General features: G+C 47.7%; 7 protein-coding genes across 22 annotated transcripts in view; 5 read left to right on the forward strand and 2 right to left on the reverse strand.

Moving 5' to 3' along the window:
- Positions 1–69: 69 nt before the first annotated feature.
- On the forward strand, positions 70–852 carry LOC6531495 (ubiquitin-fold modifier-conjugating enzyme 1). Its single transcript, XM_002092258.4, has 3 exons — positions 70–295; positions 358–657; positions 719–852. The coding sequence occupies exons 1-3, from the start codon at positions 173–175 to the stop codon at positions 788–790; spliced, it is 495 nt and encodes a 164-aa protein (XP_002092294.1). The 5' UTR covers positions 70–172; the 3' UTR covers positions 791–852.
- Positions 837–6,035, reverse strand: LOC6531496 (transmembrane protein 131 homolog). Its single transcript, XM_002092259.4, has 3 exons — positions 5,258–6,035; positions 1,499–5,201; positions 837–1,434 (listed from the first exon to the last, which is right to left on the reverse strand). Exons 1-3 carry the CDS (start codon positions 5,822–5,824, stop codon positions 998–1,000), a joined length of 4,707 nt encoding a protein of 1,568 aa, XP_002092295.1. The 5' UTR covers positions 5,825–6,035; the 3' UTR covers positions 837–997.
- Positions 6,036–6,492: 457 nt separating this feature from the next.
- On the forward strand, positions 6,493–14,019 carry LOC6531497 (ATP-citrate synthase). Of its 4 annotated transcripts, none has more exons than XM_015195867.2 (9): positions 6,493–6,646; positions 7,864–8,029; positions 9,581–9,766; positions 9,828–10,554; positions 10,613–10,936; positions 11,468–11,666; positions 11,727–12,960; positions 13,024–13,364; positions 13,429–14,019. In XM_015195867.2, exons 2-9 carry the CDS (start codon positions 7,871–7,873, stop codon positions 13,595–13,597), a joined length of 3,339 nt encoding a protein of 1,112 aa, XP_015051353.1. In that variant the 5' UTR covers positions 6,493–6,646; positions 7,864–7,870; the 3' UTR covers positions 13,598–14,019. The 4 variants fall into 4 exon arrangements, with proteins under 4 accessions (XP_015051353.1, XP_039229328.1, XP_039229330.1 ...); XM_039373394.1 differs by having other exon boundaries at positions 11,516–11,666; XM_039373396.1 differs by having other exon boundaries at positions 11,519–11,666.
- Positions 14,020–14,281: 262 nt separating this feature from the next.
- LOC6531498 (transmembrane protein 208) lies at positions 14,282–15,261 on the reverse strand. Its single transcript, XM_002092261.4, has 4 exons — positions 15,110–15,261; positions 14,889–15,044; positions 14,693–14,829; positions 14,282–14,635 (listed from the first exon to the last, which is right to left on the reverse strand). The coding sequence occupies exons 1-4, from the start codon at positions 15,113–15,115 to the stop codon at positions 14,410–14,412; spliced, it is 525 nt and encodes a 174-aa protein (XP_002092297.1). The 5' UTR covers positions 15,116–15,261; the 3' UTR covers positions 14,282–14,409.
- Positions 15,262–15,444: 183 nt separating this feature from the next.
- On the forward strand, positions 15,445–16,464 carry LOC6531499 (peroxisomal membrane protein 11B). Its single transcript, XM_002092262.4, has 2 exons — positions 15,445–15,723; positions 15,780–16,464. Exons 1-2 carry the CDS (start codon positions 15,546–15,548, stop codon positions 16,331–16,333), a joined length of 732 nt encoding a protein of 243 aa, XP_002092298.1. The 5' UTR covers positions 15,445–15,545; the 3' UTR covers positions 16,334–16,464.
- An 83-nt stretch (positions 16,465–16,547) lies between these two features.
- Positions 16,548–18,178, forward strand: LOC6531500 (palmitoyltransferase ZDHHC3). Its single transcript, XM_002092263.4, has 4 exons — positions 16,548–16,973; positions 17,190–17,411; positions 17,480–17,692; positions 17,763–18,178. The coding sequence occupies exons 1-4, from the start codon at positions 16,686–16,688 to the stop codon at positions 17,919–17,921; spliced, it is 882 nt and encodes a 293-aa protein (XP_002092299.1). The 5' UTR covers positions 16,548–16,685; the 3' UTR covers positions 17,922–18,178.
- A 201-nt stretch (positions 18,179–18,379) lies between these two features.
- The window catches only part of LOC6531504 (myosin light chain kinase, smooth muscle), a 41,851-nt gene continuing 36,286 nt past the window's right edge, over positions 18,380–23,944 (forward strand). For 5 of the 13 annotated variants that reach the window (XM_039373380.1, XM_039373383.1, XM_039373387.1 and 2 more), the window contains exons 1-6: positions 18,388–18,938; positions 20,164–20,341; positions 22,188–22,479; positions 22,560–23,044; positions 23,225–23,316; positions 23,687–23,899. In XM_039373380.1, coding sequence (XP_039229314.1) covers positions 18,908–18,938; positions 20,164–20,341; positions 22,188–22,479; positions 22,560–23,044; positions 23,225–23,316; positions 23,687–23,899 — 1,291 coding nt within the window. In that variant the 5' untranslated portion in view covers positions 18,388–18,907. Of the gene's footprint in view, positions 18,939–20,163; positions 20,342–21,900; positions 22,091–22,187; positions 22,480–22,559; positions 23,045–23,224; positions 23,317–23,686; positions 23,900–23,944 lie in introns of those variants that run through there. The other 8 variants (XM_039373389.1, XM_039373390.1, XM_039373391.2 and 5 more) reach the window with 6 other exon arrangements.

Consider the following 23,944-nt stretch of genomic DNA (forward strand, 5'->3'; position numbering starts at 1 on the left):
CAAGATATAAAAAAGGCAATTTCCAAAAACGCCATTTACGGCGCCACTGCCTGCACCCACCTTGCTCAGCTGTTTCGGTTGTCCCTCTCGCACACATAACCGTGAACGTGTCAACCGAAGGCTTTTGTTTTTATTCCGCATTTTCCTTAATTTTGGCCATTTTCCGGACATAATGGTGGACGACAGTACTCGCAAAACACTGAGCAACATTCCCCTGCTGCAGATACGCGCAGGTCCGCGTGAAAAGGATGTGTGGGTGCAGCGGCTCAAGGAGGAGTACCAGGCACTAATTAAGGTGCATATACAGATTGCAATTGAGTTGTAGTCCATGGAACTAGTAACGTTTCCTCTTTGCAGTATGTAGAGAACAACAAGCAGTCCGGCAGCGACTGGTTCCGTCTGGAGTCCAACAAGGAGGGCACCAAGTGGTTTGGAAAGTGCTGGTACATGCACAACCTCTTAAAGTACGAGTTCGACGTGGAGTTCGACATTCCAGTGACGTACCCAACCACTGCGCCCGAGATTGCCCTTCCGGAACTTGACGGCAAGACGGCGAAGATGTACCGCGGCGGCAAGATCTGCCTGACGGATCACTTTAAGCCACTGTGGGCACGCAATGTTCCCAAATTCGGAATCGCTCACGCTATGGCTCTGGGTGTAAGTACTCTAAGGAAATCAACGACTTAGATCGATCTTCTTAATCAATCCTTTGTTATAGCTTGCTCCTTGGCTGGCCGTGGAGATTCCGGACCTCATTGAGAAGGGAATCATTACGTACAAGGAAAAGTAGCGAACTGAACTAGATGAAATTACTGGCAACAAAACAATGAACAAAGTTTGATACGAAAGTCATTTATCTTTGCGTTTATTAGTCAAAAGTCAAATTGGAAAAGATCATTCTGCGTTCCTTCATCGTCGCGTATCCTAGGTGTCTATGTGGTAAGAATTTCATTTGGTTGATTCGGTTTGATCAGTGAGCTTGCTCCTCGTCATCCTCTTAGTTCATGTGGTTATGGTTGTTGCGCTGTGATGACTGGCGCCAAGTATCCGACCAGATTGAGCTTGGCGAGGTAAAAGGATCATACTGCGTGGGAAGGCTTTCGCCTGTTAGTGCAGCTCCAGTTCCAGATGCCGTTCCCGCTGAGCCCGGTTCTTGTGCAAGGTTGTGCGTCTGACGTGCGTTCTGCTCCAGACCTGGAGGAGGACGCATGACACCGATGCCGGGTGTGGCGTCGGGCCAGGTGGTGTACCCTAGTGGTGACCAGTTTGTGGTCCAGTTGCTCGGATCCATATTCGCCAGCATCGAAATCTTTTCTTGCTGCCTCTGCTGAAACTCTAGTTTTTGGGCCTGCTGAAGAAGTAGCTGCTGTCGCATGACCAAGTCGCTCCGCTGCTCCCACTGCTGCTTTTCCCGCTCCCTCTGCTCGTAGATAGCTGTTCAAGAAACAGAAGAAATACATTAGGAACTTGTGAGCTTGTAATCGTTTATGTTACTTACCATCTGGTGTTATATAGTCCACCTCTGTGTTGGCAAATAGCGAATTACTGGCCGTAGCTGAAAGTGGCTCCCACAGCGATGTCACCATCGGCGGCGTGGAGTTCTTGCGGTTGTCTCCGATCGGTCCGAGATCACTCGAAGACGACGCGTGATTCCAATCGAAGCCATTGTCCGTGGGCGCCAATTGAGGGGTCCGAAGCACATCCCGGAAGGAGACGCGACTGCTCGTCTCCCAAGGATTGCTGATGCACTTAAGCGCATCTGGCGATTCTGGCGGAGACGCGCTATTTGTGGTCTGTCCAAAATTCAATTTCTGGCGCTGCTTTCGCTCTGGCTTTTTGAATCCCACTCCAGCCCCTGTGCCATTTGTCAACTTTTGATCCTTCGAGCGACGTTCCCTTTCCCGTTCTCTTCCGGGTGTTTTACCCATTTTCTTGGCCGATCCGTTCTGTTCCTTGAGCACACGTGGTTCTGGTAGCTTGTTGGGCTTGGGCGATATGTTCTCCTGCTGGGGTGGACTCGATTTGGTCAACGACTTTTCGTGGTGCTCCACAACGGGGGTCACGGGTTCTGGCTTCGGTTTGGTTGCCACTAGGACCGCTGCAGGTGTAGGTTTTACTTTCTTTTGGGGACGAACCTGAACTGAGATAGGAACACCTTGGGGCGATGGCGTCGAAGATTTCTTAACGGGCTTGGCTTCCGACAAGGGAGCAGGAGCAGCAGCAGGAGGGGTAACTGGAGTGCTTACCACTGTCTTTGGTTTGGCTTTTTGTAGATGCTTGCTTAGCGCATTCATGTCCATGCTCCATGGTGACCAGGAGGACTTCGACTTTGACTTGGAATTCGTGGAATTCAGTACACTTCGCTTTCGTAGTTCCTTAAGTTGGCCATTTCTGACTTTCTGTTGTTGCTGTACAGTCTCTGCTTTAGCTGCCGCCTCCTCCGCCTGCAGCTTTACTATATTTCGTAAATTAAACGTAGGCTGCAAAGGACCCTTGTTTCTGGCTGCATCGTATGCATTCTGTTGAACCATTATGGCCTTTGCATCAAAGACAGCCGCCACCAAAACCAGTCCGAAGCTGGCGAGTAGAACTACAAGAGCGGCGTTTTTTAGGGAGGTTTCCCATCCAGGCCTAACCAAAAAAGACGCACATAGTTCCACACTTTCCGCGGGCATTTGCGCTAAAAGTTTATAGCTTATATCGTAGGTAAGGTTCGTTAGCAGCGTAAGGGATCGTGTTACCCTCGAGGTAGTAAAGTCTGCACTAAACGCAATCTCCACTTTTTTAGTTTCATTCTCGCCCAGATCGAATCCTGCGCAATCCATCACCTTAAAGCCGAAGTCCTCACAGGGCAGAGACCCAACAAGGAAGCCCTCGATCCTTATTGGGATGACACCCGAGTTGCGAGCCGTAAAACTGCGAGTTACTACCACTGCTTCATTGCCAGACTGACAGCCCTGAAATTGATCGGTGGCCATCTCAAAGAACAGCGGCGAGGAGGCTCCCGGGCGCCGATTTCCAAAACGGAACTGCGACTGCACGGCACGGGCTTGAAGCCACACAGCCTCATACAGCGTGAGATTGCTTCTCACGTGCAGCAGGGTACAGTACTTCTCCGGCAGCTGGGCGCTGAAAGTGATGGGGATGTTTAAGCTGGCGCCTCCAGGCAGCAGAATGGGATTCCCGGCTTCAGGCAGGGAAAACACCTCTCTATCTGTCAGATAGCAACTTGTTGAGCTCACGTCAATCACTTCGTGTGGTAACGATAGCTGCGTACGGCGCGCAAAAGCCGGATCCGATAGAAAGTAATCAAGCAGGAGCGGATTCTGCGAAGGATTCGTCAGCGTTATCCACTGGCGCTGCACCTGGCCAACCTCAATAGCCGGAGTAGGTGGAATAGGCTGAAACTGTACCAGCTTCGGCCACTCAATCGTTATGGAAAAGTCCAACTCCAGCGGCGGTAGCTCTTCGCTGTGAAGCGTGAGTGACATAGATGACAGTTGGCGTCGCAACTGCCTAAAGAGTTCCGTGCGCTGTCTCAACTCCACTCCATCATAGAGGAGATTATTGTTGATAACGCCACCATTGCCATTCCCTCCTCCTGGTACGCTGGGGAAGATGGCTAGATCGTTAGTGGGCTCTTTTATGTAGCAATTATTTCGACACACGGAGGCCGGGTCAAAGTAAATGCGTCCAACCTTGGTCAGCGTTTGCGGAGCAATCGTAGTGCCCTTCGCGTTAAAGTCCTTGAAGCGCAATCCCACCGGAAGAGCAAAGGATATACCCTTTACGTGCACCGGGTGTGTGAAGCTCGACCGGATGCTGAGCACGGCAGTGCACATTTTACCAGGAAAGCAGTTCTTAAAGTTGAGTTGCTCCTGCTCAATCTCTAAGTGGCCCACAGAGGCCTCGAACTTAACGCGGACGCGTATCACCTCGTATGGCGTCCAAACCTTAAGAGTTCCAAACGTGGCATCCGCTTCGTAGGTCTGAATGGCCACTTTAAATACGGCACTCTCACCGGCGCGAATCTCTGTGCATAAATGCCAGCCCATAGTCTCGTTTTCGACACTTACCGGTTGGCCGATTGCCGTGGCGCGACAACCCAGGAAGGTACTTTGCGAGTAGACAGTTTTTGGATGCTTGAAGAACCAGTTGGTGATTCTAACGGGCACTGGATTGTCGTTCCTCAGGATCACGAATCCGTCGCGCGACATCTCAGCGAATGGCACTGTACCCAGATCTAGCTCCAGGTTGTAGGCCGCTTTCTCCAGTGATTCCTGGCGAAAATTAAGCACAATTGGCTGCGTGGAAACGTGTAAACGTCCACTACATGATACCAATGGAAGCTTAAAGACCGTGACGTTCGTTTCAATCCTCAGAAAGGATTTGAACGCCACCTGGTCGTTTAGCAGATTTAACCGCAGGAGCTCAACAGATTCGCCTGGCTGAAGCAGTATCCTGGGATCGCCCACTAGGGCTACTTCTAAAATGGATTCATCAATAGGCTCTGTGAGACTTACGTTAAACAGAATGAGGGGTATTGCGAAGTTGTTTCGCACCACCAGCGACCGCTTTCTTTCCAGCGGTTCACCGTCACCGCCTTCTGGTGAGGTTGTGACAAATCTGGTAGCATTACTGTCGAAGAAGAGCCCTCCATGGAAGATCTCCGCTCGCACCAGCACTGTGAATGGCTGATCCGCACCAGGACTGGAACTGGACTGGTTACTGTTGATCTCCAGCAGATCATTAATGGTTTCGTCGCCTTCGAACACGCTGGGGTCCAACACAATACTTGTGTTGTTTGCGTCAAAGGAGAGACCCGGAATCTGACGAAGGTAACTGCCGAAGAGTAGACGGCTCTCATCGTTTCGAACATCCAGCTTAAACTGTAGTGCATCCGGAGCGTTTAAAGTGGCCACACGGCCAAAGTCCGCCAGTGGATTGCGTGCGTAGGCAGAATGCCGTGGCAGGATCTCAAACTCGACGGGAATAACCAGGACATTTTCGTGGCCGAGATCCAGTTCCTGCTCTGCAATTTTGATGCGTATGTAGGCGCTGTGATTGCCAGCTGTGCGGCCATGGAAGGATATCCTAATGACCGGCTTTAACGTGTGTGGCGGAATTTCCCACAGATTTTGAGGGCCTTCCGAGCCACCGCTGGGTAACTCTAACTGAAATTCACCGCCGCTGCTGTATATCTAAAAAAGAGCATAGTAGTGAGTAATGTAAGTACAGGGTGTTAAATAAACCCTACCTCAAGTATCTGCAGCGGCCGCTCGTGCGGGTTGTACATGTGAATTTCTGGCGTGAGTGTCGCATTCATGGGCGCCTTAATCCCCACCAACGGTTTCAGGCGGTACGGGCACTCACTGCCCTCACCCTGTACTGCCAACTCGGCCTGGCCGAAGGAGGTGTGTATGAGAAGGTCGGCGGCAATGGCACCCAGTTGCCGCGGTAGGAATACCACGTTGAAAGTGGTATTGCCTTGGGGAGGCACTTCTCTCGTGCCCAGGAAGCTGCTGTAGAACGCCGGACTTGGTCCGGCCACTGCGTTCAGCTGGAGAGTTCGATTGGAGTGCTGATTGAACAGTGTCACTGTCTGCGAACGCGCCTGGCCGACGGACCACGTTCCAAAGTCTAGATGGGACGGCACAAGCCGAAGGTCCCCCAAATCGTGGATTGGTGCCTCCTGCAGCCCTAGAAAAGTCTCCTGAAGGACCTTTTCACCTTTGGCGCCCAAAGTGAGAAGGAAGATCAGGATGAGCAGGATGGGCTCTGCGAATATTCGCAAAAGCGGCCTCATCTGGACTTGTGTGGGCATGGTGTGCGTTTCCCGTAATCCTGGGATGCTGTGTGTGTTTGTGTTTGTGTGGGCGGCGATGGCGCTGCTCCTGGTTCCCGACTTCCTGTCCAGCTGCTAGTCTAATTTGGGGTTTCCTTGGCGCTGCGCTTTATTTATATTATCCAATATCGCTGGCCAAAAATTATTATCGCTTTTCGGTGTGACCGCCGTGGAATAAATAAAACATACCATCCGGCACAGGGAAATACTAATCATATGCTCATTTGAAAAATATACCAATAATGCACAGAATCCTTTTTCGAGGCGCAGCAGGTGGCTACATAAAATGTTGGATTTATTTTTTAATTCACGTATTTTTAATTACACTTTTAAAGTTAAAAGGATCGCGTGATAGATATGTGGTTTATTTTCAACATGATATGCACATACTTCGATTTCAATGCTGGCATGCTGTTAAATTAAACATAGTTTCGGAACAGATTTTTAAAATGTGTTATATCTTTATATCAGAAAAGATATATATGGCCTTTTTATACCATAAAAGTTATTAATATGAAGCAATAGATCTGCATATTCATGTTCTTGTTGATTGGTCTTCCGTTTTGAGTTCCCACTGTAAATAGTTTGATATACCGTTGCGCAGTCTTTTACAACGCGCCAAAAAGTATGCTTGCAATAAAATGGATACCAAAATGTATCGGCATCTATTCGAGGGAAAACAGTGAAAGAGCTATCGAAATTTGGCCACCGCTAGGGTATAAGAAACGACAACCAAAAGAAAGTTGCAGTTTAGTTTACGTGTTAAAATTAATCGCAGGTCGTGAAGCTGATTTAACTAAAGTGAGTGCCCCCGACCTCCGTTAAGATACCCGCGTATAATGCACCCTCAATTTAATTGAAAAGTGACGAGTACAATGGAAAACATGAGCAGAAGAAATTTCGCACAGATCGCTCGGCTTGCTCCACGCACTTACACACACATACACTCGCGCACAATCACACACACACTAAAATCACATATCCGCTGAATATTGCAGAAATATTAATGCGAAAATCGGCAAGCATTTTGCAATAATTAGTGGCAAAGATTAACAGCTATTTGACCTACGAACGGTGATGCAACAACCTTATTGATTTTGCCCACTTTCACCGCTTACAACATTTTAGTTTGGGTTTCGGTTTTGAATTCCGATTCAGTTTCGTATTTAGTTTTTTAGTTTCACCAGCACGGCAGTCAATTTGCATACGCATCGGCAAGGCGTGAACTTCGTTTCCAGATGTAAATTAGATCGTGTGTACTTGCAAAGTCACCACCCATCACCCTCCTTCAATGTGCGCTCTTTATCGAATTAGATTCCATGCCATTTCCGATTTGCTAGCCACTGGCTCTTGGCTCTTTAGGTATTTGGGAGAAAGTTCGGCCCTCAGCCAAATTGACCCACTGACTAACTGGGCTTGGAGATCGCTGCAGTGACATGTTGATAACCGGTTCCGCGCAAGGTGCTTCCCCCCACACACTCAATGGTCCAGGGCCAGATCCCGTTGCAGACCTAATCTCTGGGAAACCAGATGGAGAGCGAGAGCTGCCAGTCAGCACACATACATACCAACAAGTCAACACATCAGCCGAAAATTCTAAACGACCCGAAGCCCTGGAGCCGCGAAGCTAAAGCCGAGGCAACGCTACGAAATCGAAAACGAAATCAGAATACGCCTGTTGCTGGCTCATTTTCATGGCTGGTGCTGTCGCGCATTCGATTTCAGTTTACTCCCAGACCCGACGACGTGCAGGTTGATTAACTAGCTGCCCAGCCCAGTCTGAAGCTAACCACCCAAAGCTGTAGCCCAGCACGCACACTTTGAAACGTACTCGAAACCTATTGCACCTGCACACAGTCGCGCTCTAATCAATTCTAAGTAAATAAATCAAAGTTTGAAAGTACAGGCAAAGTCAAACGGTACGCGCGAACACATGAGAGACCCTCCTTTATTTGTCTTTGAAAAATGCCATTAAATCTTAATTGATTTGTTTTTATATATATTTTTATATACTGCAGCTTCATCATGTCGGCGAAAGCAATCACCGAGGCCTCCGGCAAGGACATCCTGAACCGCCATCTCAACAACCATGGCGCCGGCGCGGCCACCTGCCGTTTTGCAACAGTAAACTCCACAACAGATTGGTCCAAGCTCGCCGTTGACCATCCCTGGCTGCTGACCACGGTGAGTGCCAGTTAAAAATAGCCGCGGAACTCGCGGAACTCGGCGATTGCGAATCAGCCGATATGTAGGAACAACAATTGGGCCAGCGACAACAAACGCTCGGCGGGATTGTCATTGAACTTGACCTCGTGGTGGACGCTTCACCACCACGCCGATGCCGAATGACTAAGCGCGGCTCCTGATAAGAGCGAATTGGGCGCCAGTCGTGCGAGTTGATCGCTGCAATCTGCGGTGTAGACGGACGGGCGCGGGCCCAGACGGACAGCTCACCCCATGGCGCACTCGGGTTTTTATCAGATTGCCGGGGTCCTAGTCCCAGTCGCGGGTCGCGTGGCATGGCGTGGTCTTGGCCCGGTTGGTTATCCGCCGGCGGATCGGCTCAGGCTCACCTCATTTGCGAACACGATAAGCGTGCGTGGAGATTGGGATTCTCGATCACGCACCTATCTCTGATTGACCTTCCGATCGATAGTGGAAATTTTGGGCTGTAGCCAAGTACTTATCTTGAGTGGGCCATTCGGGGAATCGAACGCGTTCCGTTTTTGTTTAGAAAACCTTTATCATTGAAATCCATATGTTTGAAATCTTATCATCAAGTTATTCGTTTATTTGGGAGCGTCTCAATTTATTAGCCTTATCTAGCACTGTTGCGCGACCTGAATTTATAAAGTATAAACGAAATTCTTAATGCAGTTGTTGTTGAAATCCAGGAACTTTAAAGTGGCTGAGTGTTGTTGAGTCGATTGGCTTATTCCCTGAACCACTATCTTTCAAACCATTTTCGCAAAATAATATATTCTATTGAAAGCCGATCAGTAAACACTTATCTTTAAGTTGTTTGTTGACTTTAGAGGGAGCGTCCATATTCAGAGATAGGATTGTGAAACTCTCATTATCGGGAAGGTTTCCTCATCTATGCCATAAAGATAAATAGTATTAACTGCTAATTTATAGATGATTTAACTCTGATCCTCAATTTATGGTTGAATCGGCATATTGTCACTTTTATTAGATTACTGATAAAGATGTATACCCCGCTGAAGAGGAATAAGTAAACAATAACACACATTACAACTACCTTTATATTAGTTAATGCTGAATAGTTGCTTTAATTTCCACTTAGGTATATAGTTTAATATTTTAATTTAGTACCTTATGCCATTAAGAAGGAGATAATGGCAGTTCTTTCGGCTTTAATTACACTACAATGTGTATCGCCTGACGACTCGGATGATATTTCGTAGTCGGACTGTTTGCTCAATTTACACTCGTACGATCTTCTAATAAGCATATGAGATGTGTTTTTTTTGTGTAGGCACAAGTACAAGTTCGGGTAAGGGTACGAGCACTGGACTGGCATTGTCATTGCCAATGACGCGGGAACGACCCCTGATGTTATCGGCTGATCTTTTCGACAGATGCTGGTCGTTGGAACCGGCTTTTTTACTGACGCCGAGATCAGATGGATCAAGTTCAACGATTTGTCGCTTATTTCATTTATATTTATATTTAGTGCACATTTAATTATCGCCGTTCTTTCCTTTGTTGCAGCCGCTGGTGTGCAAGCCCGATCAACTTATCAAGCGCCGTGGAAAGCTGGGACTAATTGGCGTCAAGAAGAACTTTGAGCAGGTGAAGCAGTGGATTGGCGAGCGTCTCAACAAGGACCAGAAGATCGGAAATGCCGTGGGAAAGCTCAGGAACTTTATCATCGAGCCTTTTGTGCCCCATACGGATGTGAGTTCTCAAATGATTTAATATGTGTATATATACTTAACATTAATATCTAATCCATTAGGCTGAGGAGATGTACGTGTGCATCTACTCGCACCGCGCCGCAGACACCATTCTGTTCTACCACCAGGGTGGCGTGGATATTGGCGATGTGGATGCTAAGGCCGTGAAGTTGGACGTACCTGTGAACTCCTCTCTGTCGCTAGCCGACGTGAAGAGCAAGCTGTTGAAGGAGGTCAAGGACGCTGGCACCAAGGAGCGCATTGCCAAGTTTGTCAGCGCTTTGTACACGACCTATGTAGACCTGTATTTCACATATCTGGAGATTAACCCTCTGGTGGTAACAGCCGACAATTTATACATCTTGGATTTGGCTGCCAAATTGGATTCGACAGCTGATTTTATCTGCCGTCCCAAATGGGGCGAGATTGACTATCCTCCTCCGTTTGGTCGAGATGCCTATCCCGAGGAGGCCTACATCGCCGACCTGGACGCCAAGAGCGGAGCTTCGCTGAAGCTGACGATCCTTAATCGTAACGGTCGCATCTGGACGATGGTGGCGGGCGGTGGCGCAAGTGTTATTTACTCGGACACCATCTGCGATTTGGGTGGAGCGTCCGAGCTGGCCAATTATGGCGAATACAGTGGAGCTCCATCGGAGCAGCAAACGTACGAGTACGCAAAGACGATTCTCAACCTGATGACCTCCTCGCCAAAGCATCCCGATGGCAAAGTGCTGATAACTGGAGGAGGCATTGCGAACTTTACCAATGTTGCAGCGACCTTCCAAGGTGAGAGATTGATTCCGTATCTAATCAGCAATCCATCTAAATGTAATACTTTGCACAGGCATCATCACCGCCCTGCGCGAGTTCCAGCCGAAGCTTGTCGAACACAATGTATCGATCTTTGTGCGACGCGCTGGACCCAACTACCAGGAAGGTCTCCGCAAGATGCGGGACTTTGGCAGCACCCTAGGCATCCCACTGCACGTCTTCGGACCCGAGACCCACATGACCGCTATTTGCGGAATGGCTCTGGGCAAGCGACCTATTCCCCAAACGGCAAGTGTTGAGTTCTCGACGGCCAACTTCCTGCTGCCCGGTGGACAGCAGGCCCAGGCTGATCTTAAGGCGGCCAGCGATGCCTCTGAGGGTTTGGGATCGGGTTCCGGTAAGTAGAGAGGAATGAATTGTGATGTAGCTGGGTGTTTTATAAGTTTGTGTGCGGCTAACCCGGGATTTCACTAGTCCATTTTAGCTGTATTTCAATGAACTTTTGTATACCGCTAAGAATTGCAATGCATCGATCGACCTCACTTATCTGATCTCTCTCTCTTTTCTCTCTTTGTATTTTGTATGTTTGCATTGCTCGCCCTCGACTACAACGACAACGAAATTTGTCGCCACACTCACCAAAAAATTATAAAAATATCCACATAACCTCCACCAAATTATTAACAAAACCAAATATAAAACAAATTTGAAATGCTCGTTTGGCCAACCGATCTGCACTTGATCTGATCCGATTCCGCACGATCTGATCCCTCATAACCCCGTGTTCGTGTACTATGTGTGTTTGTGTATCGTCCTGGTTTGTCAAACTTCTACACGTCCTGATCTCGCTCTCTGCTCCTCCATCATCATCCAATCGATTCGCGACATCGATATCGACTCGTTTTTCGACTCGTTCCATTTGGGATAGCTCTGAGCCCGACCGCAGCTAAACCGATTAAACTACCACCTATCTCAGCAGATGAGGCCGACAGCGCGGGCATCTCCGGTGCTCAGCGCAACGGATCGAGTCTGAATCGAAAGTTCTTCTCCAACACCACCAAGGCAATTGTGTGGGGCATGCAGCAGCGGGCGGTGCAGTCGATGCTCGACTTTGACTTTATCTGCAGGTTGGTCTACCTCTACTTCATATAATTGTATCGCATACTTATATTTACATATTCTCTCAGACGCGATGAGCCTTCTGTGGTGGCCATGGTGTATCCCTTCACCGGCGATCACAAGCAGAAGTACTACTGGGGTCACAAGGAAATTCTTATTCCCGTCTACAAGAAAATGTCTGACGCCATTCATAAGCACAAGGAGGTCGACGTTATGGTCAACTTTGCTTCCATGCGCAGTGCGTACGAGTCTACGCTAGAGGTGCTCGAATTCCCCCAGATCCGGACTGTGGCTATCATCGCTGAGGGCATTCCGGAAAACATGACTCGAAAGCTCATTATTGAGGCGGATAAAAAGGGTGTGGCAATCATTGGACCCGCAACTGTGGGAGGCGTTAAGCCCGGTTGCTTTAAGATTGGCAACACCGGCGGTATGCTGGACAACATTCTGCACTCGAAACTCTACCGTCCAGGCAGTGTTGCATATGTTTCGCGCTCCGGTGGAATGTCCAACGAGCTGAACAATATCATCTCAAAGGCCACCGACGGCGTAATCGAGGGCATTGCCATTGGAGGTGATCGGTATCCAGGATCCACCTTCATGGATCACATTCTCCGTTATCAAGCCGATCCGGAGACCAAGCTGATCGTCCTTCTGGGAGAGGTTGGTGGAACCGAGGAGTACGACGTGTGTGCCGCTCTGAAGGACGGTCGCATTACCAAGCCTCTGGTGGCCTGGTGCATTGGTACCTGCGCCAGCATGTTTACTTCGGAAGTACAGTTTGGCCATGCCGGATCCTGCGCGAACTCCGACCGTGAGACGGCAACTGCCAAGAACAAGGGCCTCCGGGATGCCGGCGCCTACGTTCCAGATTCGTTCGATACGCTGGGTGAACTCATCCACCACGTGTACGGCGAGCTGGTAAAGACTGGTCGTGTAGTGCCGAAGGAGGAGGTGCCGCCACCAACTGTGCCCATGGATTACTCGTGGGCCCGCGAACTGGGACTTATTCGCAAGCCCGCCTCATTCATGACGTCGATCTGCGACGAGCGTGGCCAGGAGCTGATCTACGCAGGAATGCCGATCAGCGAGGTCCTTAGCAAGGACGTCGGCATTGGCGGTGTCATCTCACTGCTGTGGTTCCAGCGCTGCCTGCCTTCCTACGTGTGCAAGTTCTTCGAGATGTGCCTGATGGTCACTGCGGATCACGGTCCCGCAGTCTCTGGTGCTCACAACACTATTGTGTGCGCCCGTGCTGGCAAGGACCTGGTGTCCTCAGTCGTCAGCGGTCTCCTGACCATCGTAAGTTAATTCATCTGGATTTACTTTTGCAACATAGACTGTAACACTTATTTACCTTTTTAGGGCGATCGTTTCGGAGGAGCACTGGACGGATCGGCTCGACAGTTCTCGGAGGCATACGACACCAACTTGCACCCAATGGAGTTCGTAAACAAGATGCGCAAAGAGGGCAAGCTTATCCTGGGTATTGGCCATCGTGTAAAGTCCATTAATAACCCCGATGTCCGCGTGAAGATCATTAAAGAGTTCGTGCTGGAGAACTTCCCTGCGTGTCCACTTCTCAAGTACGCCTTGGAGGTGGAGAAGATTACCACTAACAAGAAACCGAATCTTATCCTCAATGTGGACGGTGTGATAGCCACCGCATTCGTGGACATGCTGCGTAACAGCGGCTCATTTACCAGGTGAGCGAATGGCATGTGTGTTGAACTTGGGTACAGAAACTAACCAACTCCATTGCACTTTCAGTGAGGAAGCACAGGAGTACATTAATGTCGGCGCCATCAACTCGTTGTTCGTTCTTGGTCGCAGCATAGGATTTATTGGCCACTACATGGATCAGAAACGTCTCAAACAGGGCCTGTACCGCCATCCGTGGGACGACATCTCGTACGTCATTCCCGAGCAGTACAACTAAGGCGGGCAGATGGAGCCGCGACGATGTTATATATATATTTACGTATATACAAGCATATATATTATTCGGAAGTTGTTGTAGTTAAGCACAGATGTATGATGTTAGGCAAAGAGGTCACCCGCTCCACTGGCTGGAAGGATCCATTGCGGTCTATCCGCGCATGTAACTCTCCCCAGATCCCTATCCCTCTCACTTAACCTGCATTTAAAGTTCTTAAGTTACCATCATTACCCTCGTTGTTTTTATAAGCGCTGCGTGTCCGGAGCCCTGTGGGGTTTTGGAATCTAGACCTAGTGAAATCTAGTGCTCCGAGCCGCACAACACACCATTACCCGGCATAACATTATTTGATACTTTTATACTTTAGTTTGGATGCTCACAATTGTCTAGACAACAAGAGAATAAATTGTTGCAAAAGCTTACTTTTATTTTTGTCACCATTCCTTTACTATTTATTCTTTAAATCCCATGCTTCCTTTGCCAGCATCTCGAAGAGAAACGGACACTGCACTAGTTCCTGCTGCACTGAAGCACATTTATTTATAAACAATTACACGAATATTTACAATGCACAAAAAATCGGAGACAGCCTTGAGGAAATGCAATTTCCCTCGCAAAGCTTGCGTCTTTGAAAATTCACCGCAATTAAATCGCACAAATGCTTTGACTAACTAAAACAATGGATTGTCTTTTGTCTCTAGCAGTTTAATTTGCTGAACAATTAACAATTTGGAAACGCACACACAACTAAGCGTAGAATCTCATTAAAACCAGGAACCCCTTAACCACCAGACCACCTCGGAAGGTGGCTTCTATCTCATGCGACGCATTTTGCGCTCCATCTTTTTTTGCTTTTTCTCGTCGACCTCGGGATTCTCGTCCTGGGCGTTGCGCTGGGACAGCCAGGGCTGAATGATGCTGCCCCAGAGCATCCAACCAGCTCGGATGGGCGCCAAAAGCAGCACCAGCCAGAAGTAGTTTGAGATAAGGGCCAGCAGGAGGGTGCCGGAAGTAAGGATGATCAAATCCTTTACGTTTCTGTGAGAATAATCTTGTGTAAGTAGGGTGCTTCAAATCTTCATTGGGTGCACTTACTCCGCGATGCCGCCTTCCATATTTAAGTCGCTGCCGGAGTCCAACAGGGCACCGCTCTCAGAGTATTTAGCCTTTGACATGAACGCCATAAACTGGTAGGAGCTTCCCAGGATCAGCAACGACAGAATGTGCATAAGCTGATAAAGAAGGAGATGCTGATGATTGGGTTCATTGAAAAGGACGTTCGGCGACTTACCACTGAGGTTGTGCTGACTTCGAAGACTAGGAAACTGAGGAGCAGGGCGGGTGCAGCGCATCCAATGGCCATGTTCCGGTAGAAAGCTAGTGTAGTCTTGTTTTCCTCCACGATTTGCTTGGCGCCTTTCGTGCCTTGTTTTCCCTTTTGCTGGGGCTGAAAGTAGACAAACGGTTTTATGTAATCCTTGAGAGCGCCATCCCTGTGCTGGGTACACTTACAGCCATGATGGGATTGTAAGTTGTGTGTCAGCTATTTCTAAATCTAAAATCGGACCACTATTTACGTGGCGACGTCTTCGACTCAACAAAAAGGTGTTGAAACAACAGTGTTGAGAAGCGTAGGCAACACTTATGACAAACATAGGCGTAGACGAAAACTGGCGCTAGGGGTTAATCATAAGCTTTATGCCATGAAGAAGTTCTTAAGCAATTAATTAATTTTTAATTGCTTTTATAGTAACTTTATTTGTAATATTTTTCTTTCCCCAAAAGAATTCAACCTACGTCCATGGTCACCCGTATTAAAAAAAATACATTGCCATTCACAACGAAGCGGCAAATCAGCTGCGGTACCCTCAGCTAAACAAACGACCTTTGGATTTTGGATTCGGCTTAATTTTGAATTTAGCTGCACAACTAGCGGTGCGGTCACAACATGAATATGGATAGGCTAGTGCAGTTGAACAATCAGGCTGGCGGACGGGACAAGATCGCCCGACTCATCCAGTATGCCTCCCGTGCAATGTGGGACTCGCTGGAATCCGCCAATTCTAGTCCAGCACTTGTGGACAACTTCAAGACGATTGAATACATCCTGAGCACATTCCGAAAATGTAGGTACTCTAATGCATCCCTTAAACACGTACCTACTAATCCCATTTTAACTCAGTACTTCGCTTTGGCAAGTGCGTTGATGTGTTCTACAGCGCTCTGAAGACCATACATCATCCGGATCTGAACATCCGTGTGACGCTAACCTTGAGTAAGCTGTCACAATCGCTGTTCCTCTTCGCCGACCACTTCCTCTGGTTGGCCAGGACCGGACTGACGGCGGTGAACGCCAAGCGCTGGTCCAACATCGCCAACAAGTACTGGCTCTTCTCGATCATCATGAACCTGTGTCGTGACTTCTACGAGATCCTGAGAGTACTGGACCTGCATCGATCCGGCTGCAAGGGCGGTATCTCGCGCTGCCGCATCCCCACGAGCATCAATTCGCCGGAGGACTTCAAGCGACTGGCCCTGCAGTCGTACGTGCTGGTGCAGGGGCACAAGGACATAGTTGTGGACACTGTGAAGAATGTGTGCGATTTCTTCATACCGCTCACGGCTCTGGGCTACACGAGTCTCACGCCTCGGACAATTGGACTCCTGGGGGCAATTTCATCGCTAGCCGGACTGTGGGCTCTGCTGGAACCGAAGGCCAAACTAACGCCTGCATAACACCTGATATTGGAAACCTTGTAGATAAGGGCCCGTATTTCCTTGTATCTATTTTAAGTGTTGTATGTATTGTATTTGTATTTGTGCTCGGATTAAGCTGAAAGATAAACGAACGATTTTATAAACCCTCACCACCTTCTTTATCCTCACCCTGCAAGAGCGGCCAGGCGAATGGCAAACAGCTGAGGCCATCTCCGCGGATGCGAATGGCACATTTCTACGGTTGTGTTTTTTTTCGTTTGCGTTTGCCATTTATCAAACGCTTTTTGACTAATGGTCGGCAGTCCGGTGGCGTTATCACGGAATTGACGAGACCGATGCGTCACCTGTGCGTGGGCTGCATCCGGACACCATGAACTACTCCTACTCCGCGCTGTCGCCCGGCGGTAGCGGTGGATTTGGTGGCGTTGACCAGCACAACCGATGCTGCGGAAATAAAGCCTGGTGCGTCAAGGACATCTGCGGCATTGTGTGCGTGATCATGACCTGGCTGCTTATCCTGTTCGCCGAGTTTGTGGTCATGCGCCTGATCCTCGTGCCCAGCAACTACACCGTGTTCAGCACCATCAACATGATCATATTCCAGGCACTCGCCTTCCTGGCCTTCGCCTCGCACATACGCACAATGCTCTCTGACCCGGTAAGTTGTTGGTGGCCAGTCTGGCGGCTTCTGTGGCTATGTACTTCATTTCCCTCTTATCTATGTGGCAATTGTGCTTAATAAGCATGAGTTTTAAACAGAATTTAAGGAACTTAACTATATAAATTCAACTTTTTACTATTTATCTTCATCAATATTGCTATAAAATATTAAATACTAATAAATTCTGATTATTATCTGCTCCAAAAATTATAGGGCGCCGTTCCGCGCGGTAATGCCACCAAGGAGATGATCGAGCAGATGGGCTACCGCGAGGGGCAGATGTTCTACAAGTGTCCCAAGTGCTGCAGCATAAAGCCGGAGCGGGCTCATCACTGTTCCGTCTGCCAGCGCTGCATCCGCAAGATGGATCACCACTGTCCGTGGGTGAATAATTGCGTGGGCGAGAATAACCAAAAGTACTTTGTGCTCTTCACCGTAAGTGCATCTCTTTAACCATTTCAACCTCACAATTAATGGCTCTTCCTTTGGCTGTCGATTTGTAGTTCTATATCGCTTCGATCTCCGTGCACACGCTCTTCCTGGTGCTCACCCAGTTCGCGGAGTGCGTAAAAAACGACTGGCGCACCTGCTCGCCGTACTCTCCACCAGCCACTATTTTCCTGCTGCTCTTTCTCACCTTTGAGGGCCTTATGTTCGGCATATTCACCATCATCATGCTGGCCACTCAGCTGACGGCTATCCTAAACGATCAGACGGTGGGTGCTTTGCTTGCTCTCTCTGCACGAGATTGTACGGATAACATTCTCGCATTCCTCTCTCCAACAGGGCATCGAACAGCTGAAGAAGGAGGAGGCCCGCTGGGCCAAGAAATCGCGCCTCAAGAGCATCCAGTCGGTGTTCGGACGCTTCTCGTTGGCCTGGTTTTCACCGTTCACGGAGCCTTCGTGCCGCACAAGGTTCAACTCGCACTTCTATTCGGTCTGAGGGAAGCAATCGAAATGCGGATTAGCTTAATCGAACAATACTAACCAAACTAACAAACGTACAAGGCAACAAGTTGTCGCTACTTGTTGCGCCGCTGAGTGCAATTTTTGTAATTCGCAATTGCTATTTTTCGATCAATTGTCAACTATATATTTACTACAAATAGTATGTGTGTGTGTTTAGGCCTAAGCGAAGAAATTAAATGTTCATTGCCGTGGCTGGGTGAATATGTGTACTTACCTGAGAGCCCTTCTAAATAACTTGTGTACATTTTATTTTTGTTATCAAATGAGAGACTCCTAAGCAGAAGACATGCGCGGCATCTCTGATCTTCCTCAGGAGAACTTGCTCTTTCTCGGGGCAGCCAAAATTATCCGACATGGACAGGCGAGGCTACTGCTGCTGCTGCTGCTGATCTGTCTGCTCAGTTCAGTTCGCTTCAGTCTGAGAAAAACGATCGGAGATCCAGGAGGTGTCTGCTGGACGTGGTGTGCGCCATTCGAACGCCGATGCTGTGTTGTACATATTGTTTATATATAGAAAGATAGAACATCACTGTGTTCCCAAAGTGTGAGTGTGGATGTGCGAGTGTGTCTGGTGGCTTTCAAATTGGAATTGAAAGAGGAATACGTGTATATGCGCTGCACCAGCACCCAGCCGTTTGAAATAATGCCACAGGCCGAAAATGTGAATATATCCTAATTACACATTTTCCGATCCATTGTGCCCGACGAATACGCGTAATTACCAGCGGAAAATTTCATTTCAGTGAATCGGAAACGGAAAAATTCAAATTTTTACCATCGTTTGTGTGCGGCGCATTCTAAATATAAATAAAAGAAATCACTTTCGGTTAATGCCGCGTCGAAAATACCCATCCGACAATACTGCGCCCTAATCCTACATAGCAAGTCCTGCAAGTCCCATGCCAAAGTGGCCCGGTTTCGGCTAATTATATAGTGAGACCTGAGACCTGAGACCCGAGCATGGAGAGATCGCCAGCAGCCAATGCCGCGGGTAAGCATCATCCGTCCAAGTGCTTGGTGCCCAGTTCTTGGTGCCCCGGCGCCGGGAAAGTGAGTGAGATTCTCCTTTTTTTCTGCTCCCGGTTCCCGGTTCCGAACACAGAGTACTTAATGGCTATTTGTGGGGCCATGTATTTTTATGGCCAGCCACGGGCTCCGTCTCCGTTTTCCCCTTCTTCATCGGCTTTTTGTACGACCAGAGTGCGGTTACGTAATTGTGAATTGTGTATGAGAAATTTTCATAATTGTACGTTGGAATATGCACTGGTCGAGTGTCATTATCGTGTCCGCATCCCGGCGAGGACCGAGTCGTTCCCAATTGCCTGAATACTATTTGCGAATCACATTTGATTACGGTTTCCCAAGCAGAAAGATTCGACATGCTGGCAAATATGAATAATATTTGGAACTATTTTTAGTGAATATTCCGAATACTCGAAGTTTGTGCAGGGTATGGCCGATGTGCACGGGACAAACGAGCTTTTCAGTGTAAACACAAACTTTATTGATCCAGGAATTATAGTGTTTATTGTATTTTAATTTATAATCAGCAAGTGTTGATATATGAGTTTAAAATTTTTTGATATTTGTGTTTAGTCTAAACTAATCTTGTTTAGTAGTAGTTTATGAATGAAATGCTACACAATATAGTGTTATTATTATTTATAAAAAATATTGTTAGTTTCAAAACTAGTTTGCAACAACGAATCATTATGAATTTAAAACAAAAAATGAATTAATCGCAAAATTTTACGCGGAGAAAACTTTTATTCATACAAACAGAACTAGTTTTCATAAATTCGACTTATACGTCAGTTGTTTAAAATCAGCAACTGAAATATTAATATATTTTAATTTTAGATAATAATTCTATAACTTATAATGCATTAGAATTACATTAAATCAGTGATTTAAGATATTAGTTTTTAGTGCATCAAAAGGAATGTTGAGTTAATTGTGATTGTCCGGTAGTGGATTTCATATTAAATCTGAATAGGGTATTCTGAATGCGAATTCATTTTAAAGTGGCGACTCTTTGCTTTCCCAGCCGACTCACTAACTATGTGTGCTCATGTCTACCAGTGGATGCGGGGCCATTCTTGACATTTCGCAAATATTTATGATTATTTGTTTGGCGGACTGTTTCCTGCGGCATCGTAACTTATAAAGCGATTAGTCATGCATATAATTAACGCGCCGTGTTACCCATTTTGCAGAGCCTCCTGGCGAGGATGAGGCGCCCGAGACTGGCCACCGACCACCGCCTCGCATCACGTTCAGCGAGAACTCCAGTTCCCTAATCCGCTGCATCCCCAACGAACGGGCCACGTTCTTCGTGAAGATCGACTGCGCCGAAGAGGATGAGCCCGAACTGCTGCCCTTCAAATTCGAGTGGTAAGTCATAAATGTGTCGAGTGAAAATATATATATATTTTCCTTGGCTTACCTGTGCAATCGGCAAGCGTGTGAATCACCGTCCTTGCTCCGCCCGGTCTGCTGTGCATAATGCCAAAAATTTGCGCATTAACATATGACTTCTGCGCCAAGGAGACCGATTTGCTCAGTTGAGCAGACCGAGAGAACAGATCCACCGATCAACAGATCTGCGCCACCAAAGAGCACTAGCATTAGATCTTTAGGTTCCCAGTTTTCGGTTCTTGCTCTGACTATTCCGCCATGGGCCCACACACAAACTCTTGAGCGGCCAGTTCCACATCGACGATCGGCGCATTAACATATCCGTTGCCCAGCGGGCGGACATTAAGAATTGTAGCAGCGGCGGCGGTGCTATACGAAAGTGCTATTCTATATATACACCACTGCGTATACGTACTGGTTCGTGGAATTCGGGGGTGTGCACGCGGCGTATACGCAATAAATCACCTGCATATCGAAATCAATCAGTTTGGCGCGAGCATTCCTGAGGGATGTGGCACCTGGTAGCTTGGCGGTGGCAGATCCGCTGGCCAAGTTCTGTAACGTCCGTCTAATTATAGCCACATTAACAAATCGCTGGCTGTCGCGTCCGCGGAACTTTTGTCTGCCTTGGATTTCGTTGTTATTGGGGTTTTCTTTTGGGGCGGGAGGCAGTGTACGGAATGTCGGCGATGTGCGTCAAAAACGTTTCCATTTAATGCCCTAAAATTGTTGAAAATAGTTTTTCTCAAAAACGAAAATTACATAATGCCTACATAGGTGGGGAGTGCGATCGGATGGGATCGGATCGGTTTAGATGTTTGGCAATATCCGAGCGAGAGCAACAGGCAAAATAAATAAAACCGATACTGGGCTACACAAAAGAAACAAGAAACAATGTGAAAATTCTCGTTCTCGGGCAAAAACGACAGCGAAACAACAAGTTATTAGCGCTCAACATCAAAAACACACGCATCCCAAAAATAAATTGGCAATCGCGGTGTTTTCTAGCTACCGTTTGAATTATTGCAGTGCGCGGTTTTCGGCTTTTCGGTTTTAGTCTATTGAAATAGCTAAGCAAGTTCAAGCATTTATTTATAAACATTCGAAAATATTTTTGTCAATTTTCGCTTTCACATAATTCTGAATATTGTTTGTTTCGGTTTATTGGTTTATTAGTTTATTAGTGCGGCACATAAACAAATAACTTTTGAGCAGCAAAATGTTTGCACGTGCAAGCTAAGTTAATTAAAAAACGCTTTGAAAAACAGTGACATATTTGTGGTGATCTTCTAATTAATATATCAAAGAATTTTAAAATACATATTCTTGGTGAACCGCCAATGACAGGTGGAAGATTAATGACTTTACGCTAAAATTGTATATTAGCTTTGATTTTTTGTATTAAAAGTATAGTTGCCGCTTTTTATTTTCCGAAACAGAACGGTTATTTATATAAAATAAAACGTGAAGCATCTGAAAATGAAATGAGTTTAACATTCCGTGGGTCTTAAATTGGAAATAATAGTAAATTCAAACGAGTTTAAGTAATCGAAACAAATATTGGTGAAATCTGCCTTTAAGTGCAACCGATTGCAGTATTGGTTTTAAATTAAAGTAAACATAACAAAGCGCTATGGGCAACGGATGTTCCAAATGCTGCCAGTGCAACGAGCACAAGCAACTCAACGGCACACTCTCCTCGGCCTCGTCGGTCTACAGGAAAAGGTGATCTATTACCCAGAATGTTTACCATAGGGATTCGAGTGCTTTCATTTGGGCGCCCTTTTTGGGTGGTCTAACGCTAATCCTGCTGTACTTGCAGGAGCCGTGGTGAGATTCCCATTGAGAACTCCGACCGCTTCCGCATCACGGCCACCAGCAATGCCGTCCAGCTGGCCGTGGAGCATGTGCAGCGGGAGGACGCCGGCCACTACACGCTGTTCGCCCGGACGAAGAGCCAGGATGTGGTGCGCAGGCACGTGGAGCTCATCGTGGAGGACAGATCCACGGGCGACGATCCGCCGGTGTTCCTGCGCCGCCTGCCCGACCTGTCCGTCAAAGTGGGCACCCGGACACGCCTTCTAACCGAAATACGCAGCTCAACAGATCTTAAGGTGAGCTAGAATTCCATAAGGTTACCAATTAGGTTATAATGTAAGAAATTATTAATTTTATAATATTTAATATTTTCCAGCTCACCTGGTACAGAAATGACCGAAGAGTGTGCGCGAACGACCGCATCACGGAGATCAATGAGGGCACCTTCCACTACTTGGAGATTAGTCCCGTGACGCTGGACGACGGCGGTCAGTGGATGCTCATGGCGGAGAACTTTGGCGGACGCAACTCCTGCCTGGGTAATCTGAATGTCTTGGTGCCGAAGGCCTACAAAACACCCGAGTTCGTGGAGGAACTGCGCGCAGTGCTCACGGAGCAGGGAACCGTCTCGTTGGAGTGCAAGGTGGTGGGTGTGCCCACGCCCCATTTGCGCTGGTTCAAGGACTCCAAGGAGATCAAGGCTGGCGACATCTTTGCCCTGACCGCCAACGCAGATGACCCCACCTCGCTGGGCACGTACACGTGCGAGGCTCGTAACTGCATGGGCGTCAACTACTCCAGCTCCAAGGTGCATGTGGTGGGACGCGGAAGTCGCGAGGGATCCCTCAAGCCAGCGGACAGGTGAGCAACGATTTTATTACTCATACGCACTGTAGACTTCTGGAATAAGTTAATGAAAATTCTTCGTTCTAATGAAAATTTCTCTTACATTTTAAATATTAATTAATATTAATGCGATATATAAAAGACCATTAAGTGATATCCTCAAGTTGTACGGATGTTTTTATTATTTTTTCACAGCGTGGCAGGCAATGCTCCGCCTCCGATATTCACGAACGAACTGCGAGACATGAGCCTGCTCATTGGGGAGACCATCATTCTCGGCTGTCAAGGTGAGCACTCGGAGTCTAGTGGATCAGCGGAGATCTCCTGCTGGCAGCGGGCCAACGTATTTTTGTTTATCTTCTCTCGGCCACTTGGGCGTGCTGGCGAAAATTGGTCCAATTCTCGCCGGCGCTTGTTGTTTTTAGATCGTGCTCTAGAAACTTGAACTCGATCGCACGATTCGGAATGCCTCGAATGTTGAGGTGGGTCATCAACATTTGCGATCAAAACAAAACCGCTAATTGCCCGCCAGAGAGAAGAAAAATAAAAAGGCAAAAAACAGGAATACATAAAACGAGAAGGCAGAGATCGGCGCTCGAGCAGATTGTTTACATGATCTCAGATGATCTCACACCTGATCTTTCCTCCATTCCGCAGTTGTGGTGCCGCCGTGGCCGAAGAGCGTCTGCTGGTACAATGCGAGCGGTCGCGTGGAGACCGCCGAGCGGTACAAGCTGATCGAGGACGGTCTGGGTGTCTACATGATCGAGGTGAAGCCATCGGAGTCCTGCGATGCCGGCGAATGGAAATGCGTGGTGACCAGCTTCGATGGCAGTAAGGGCATTTCAACGTGTTCCGTTGCCATGGACAGTGAGTGGATTGGATTGATCCTATATAACAATACCATACCTTTAT

This window comes from Drosophila yakuba, chromosome 2R (assembly GCF_016746365.2).
Source record: "Drosophila yakuba strain Tai18E2 chromosome 2R, Prin_Dyak_Tai18E2_2.1, whole genome shotgun sequence".
NCBI lineage: Eukaryota > Metazoa > Arthropoda > Insecta > Diptera > Drosophilidae > Drosophila > Drosophila yakuba.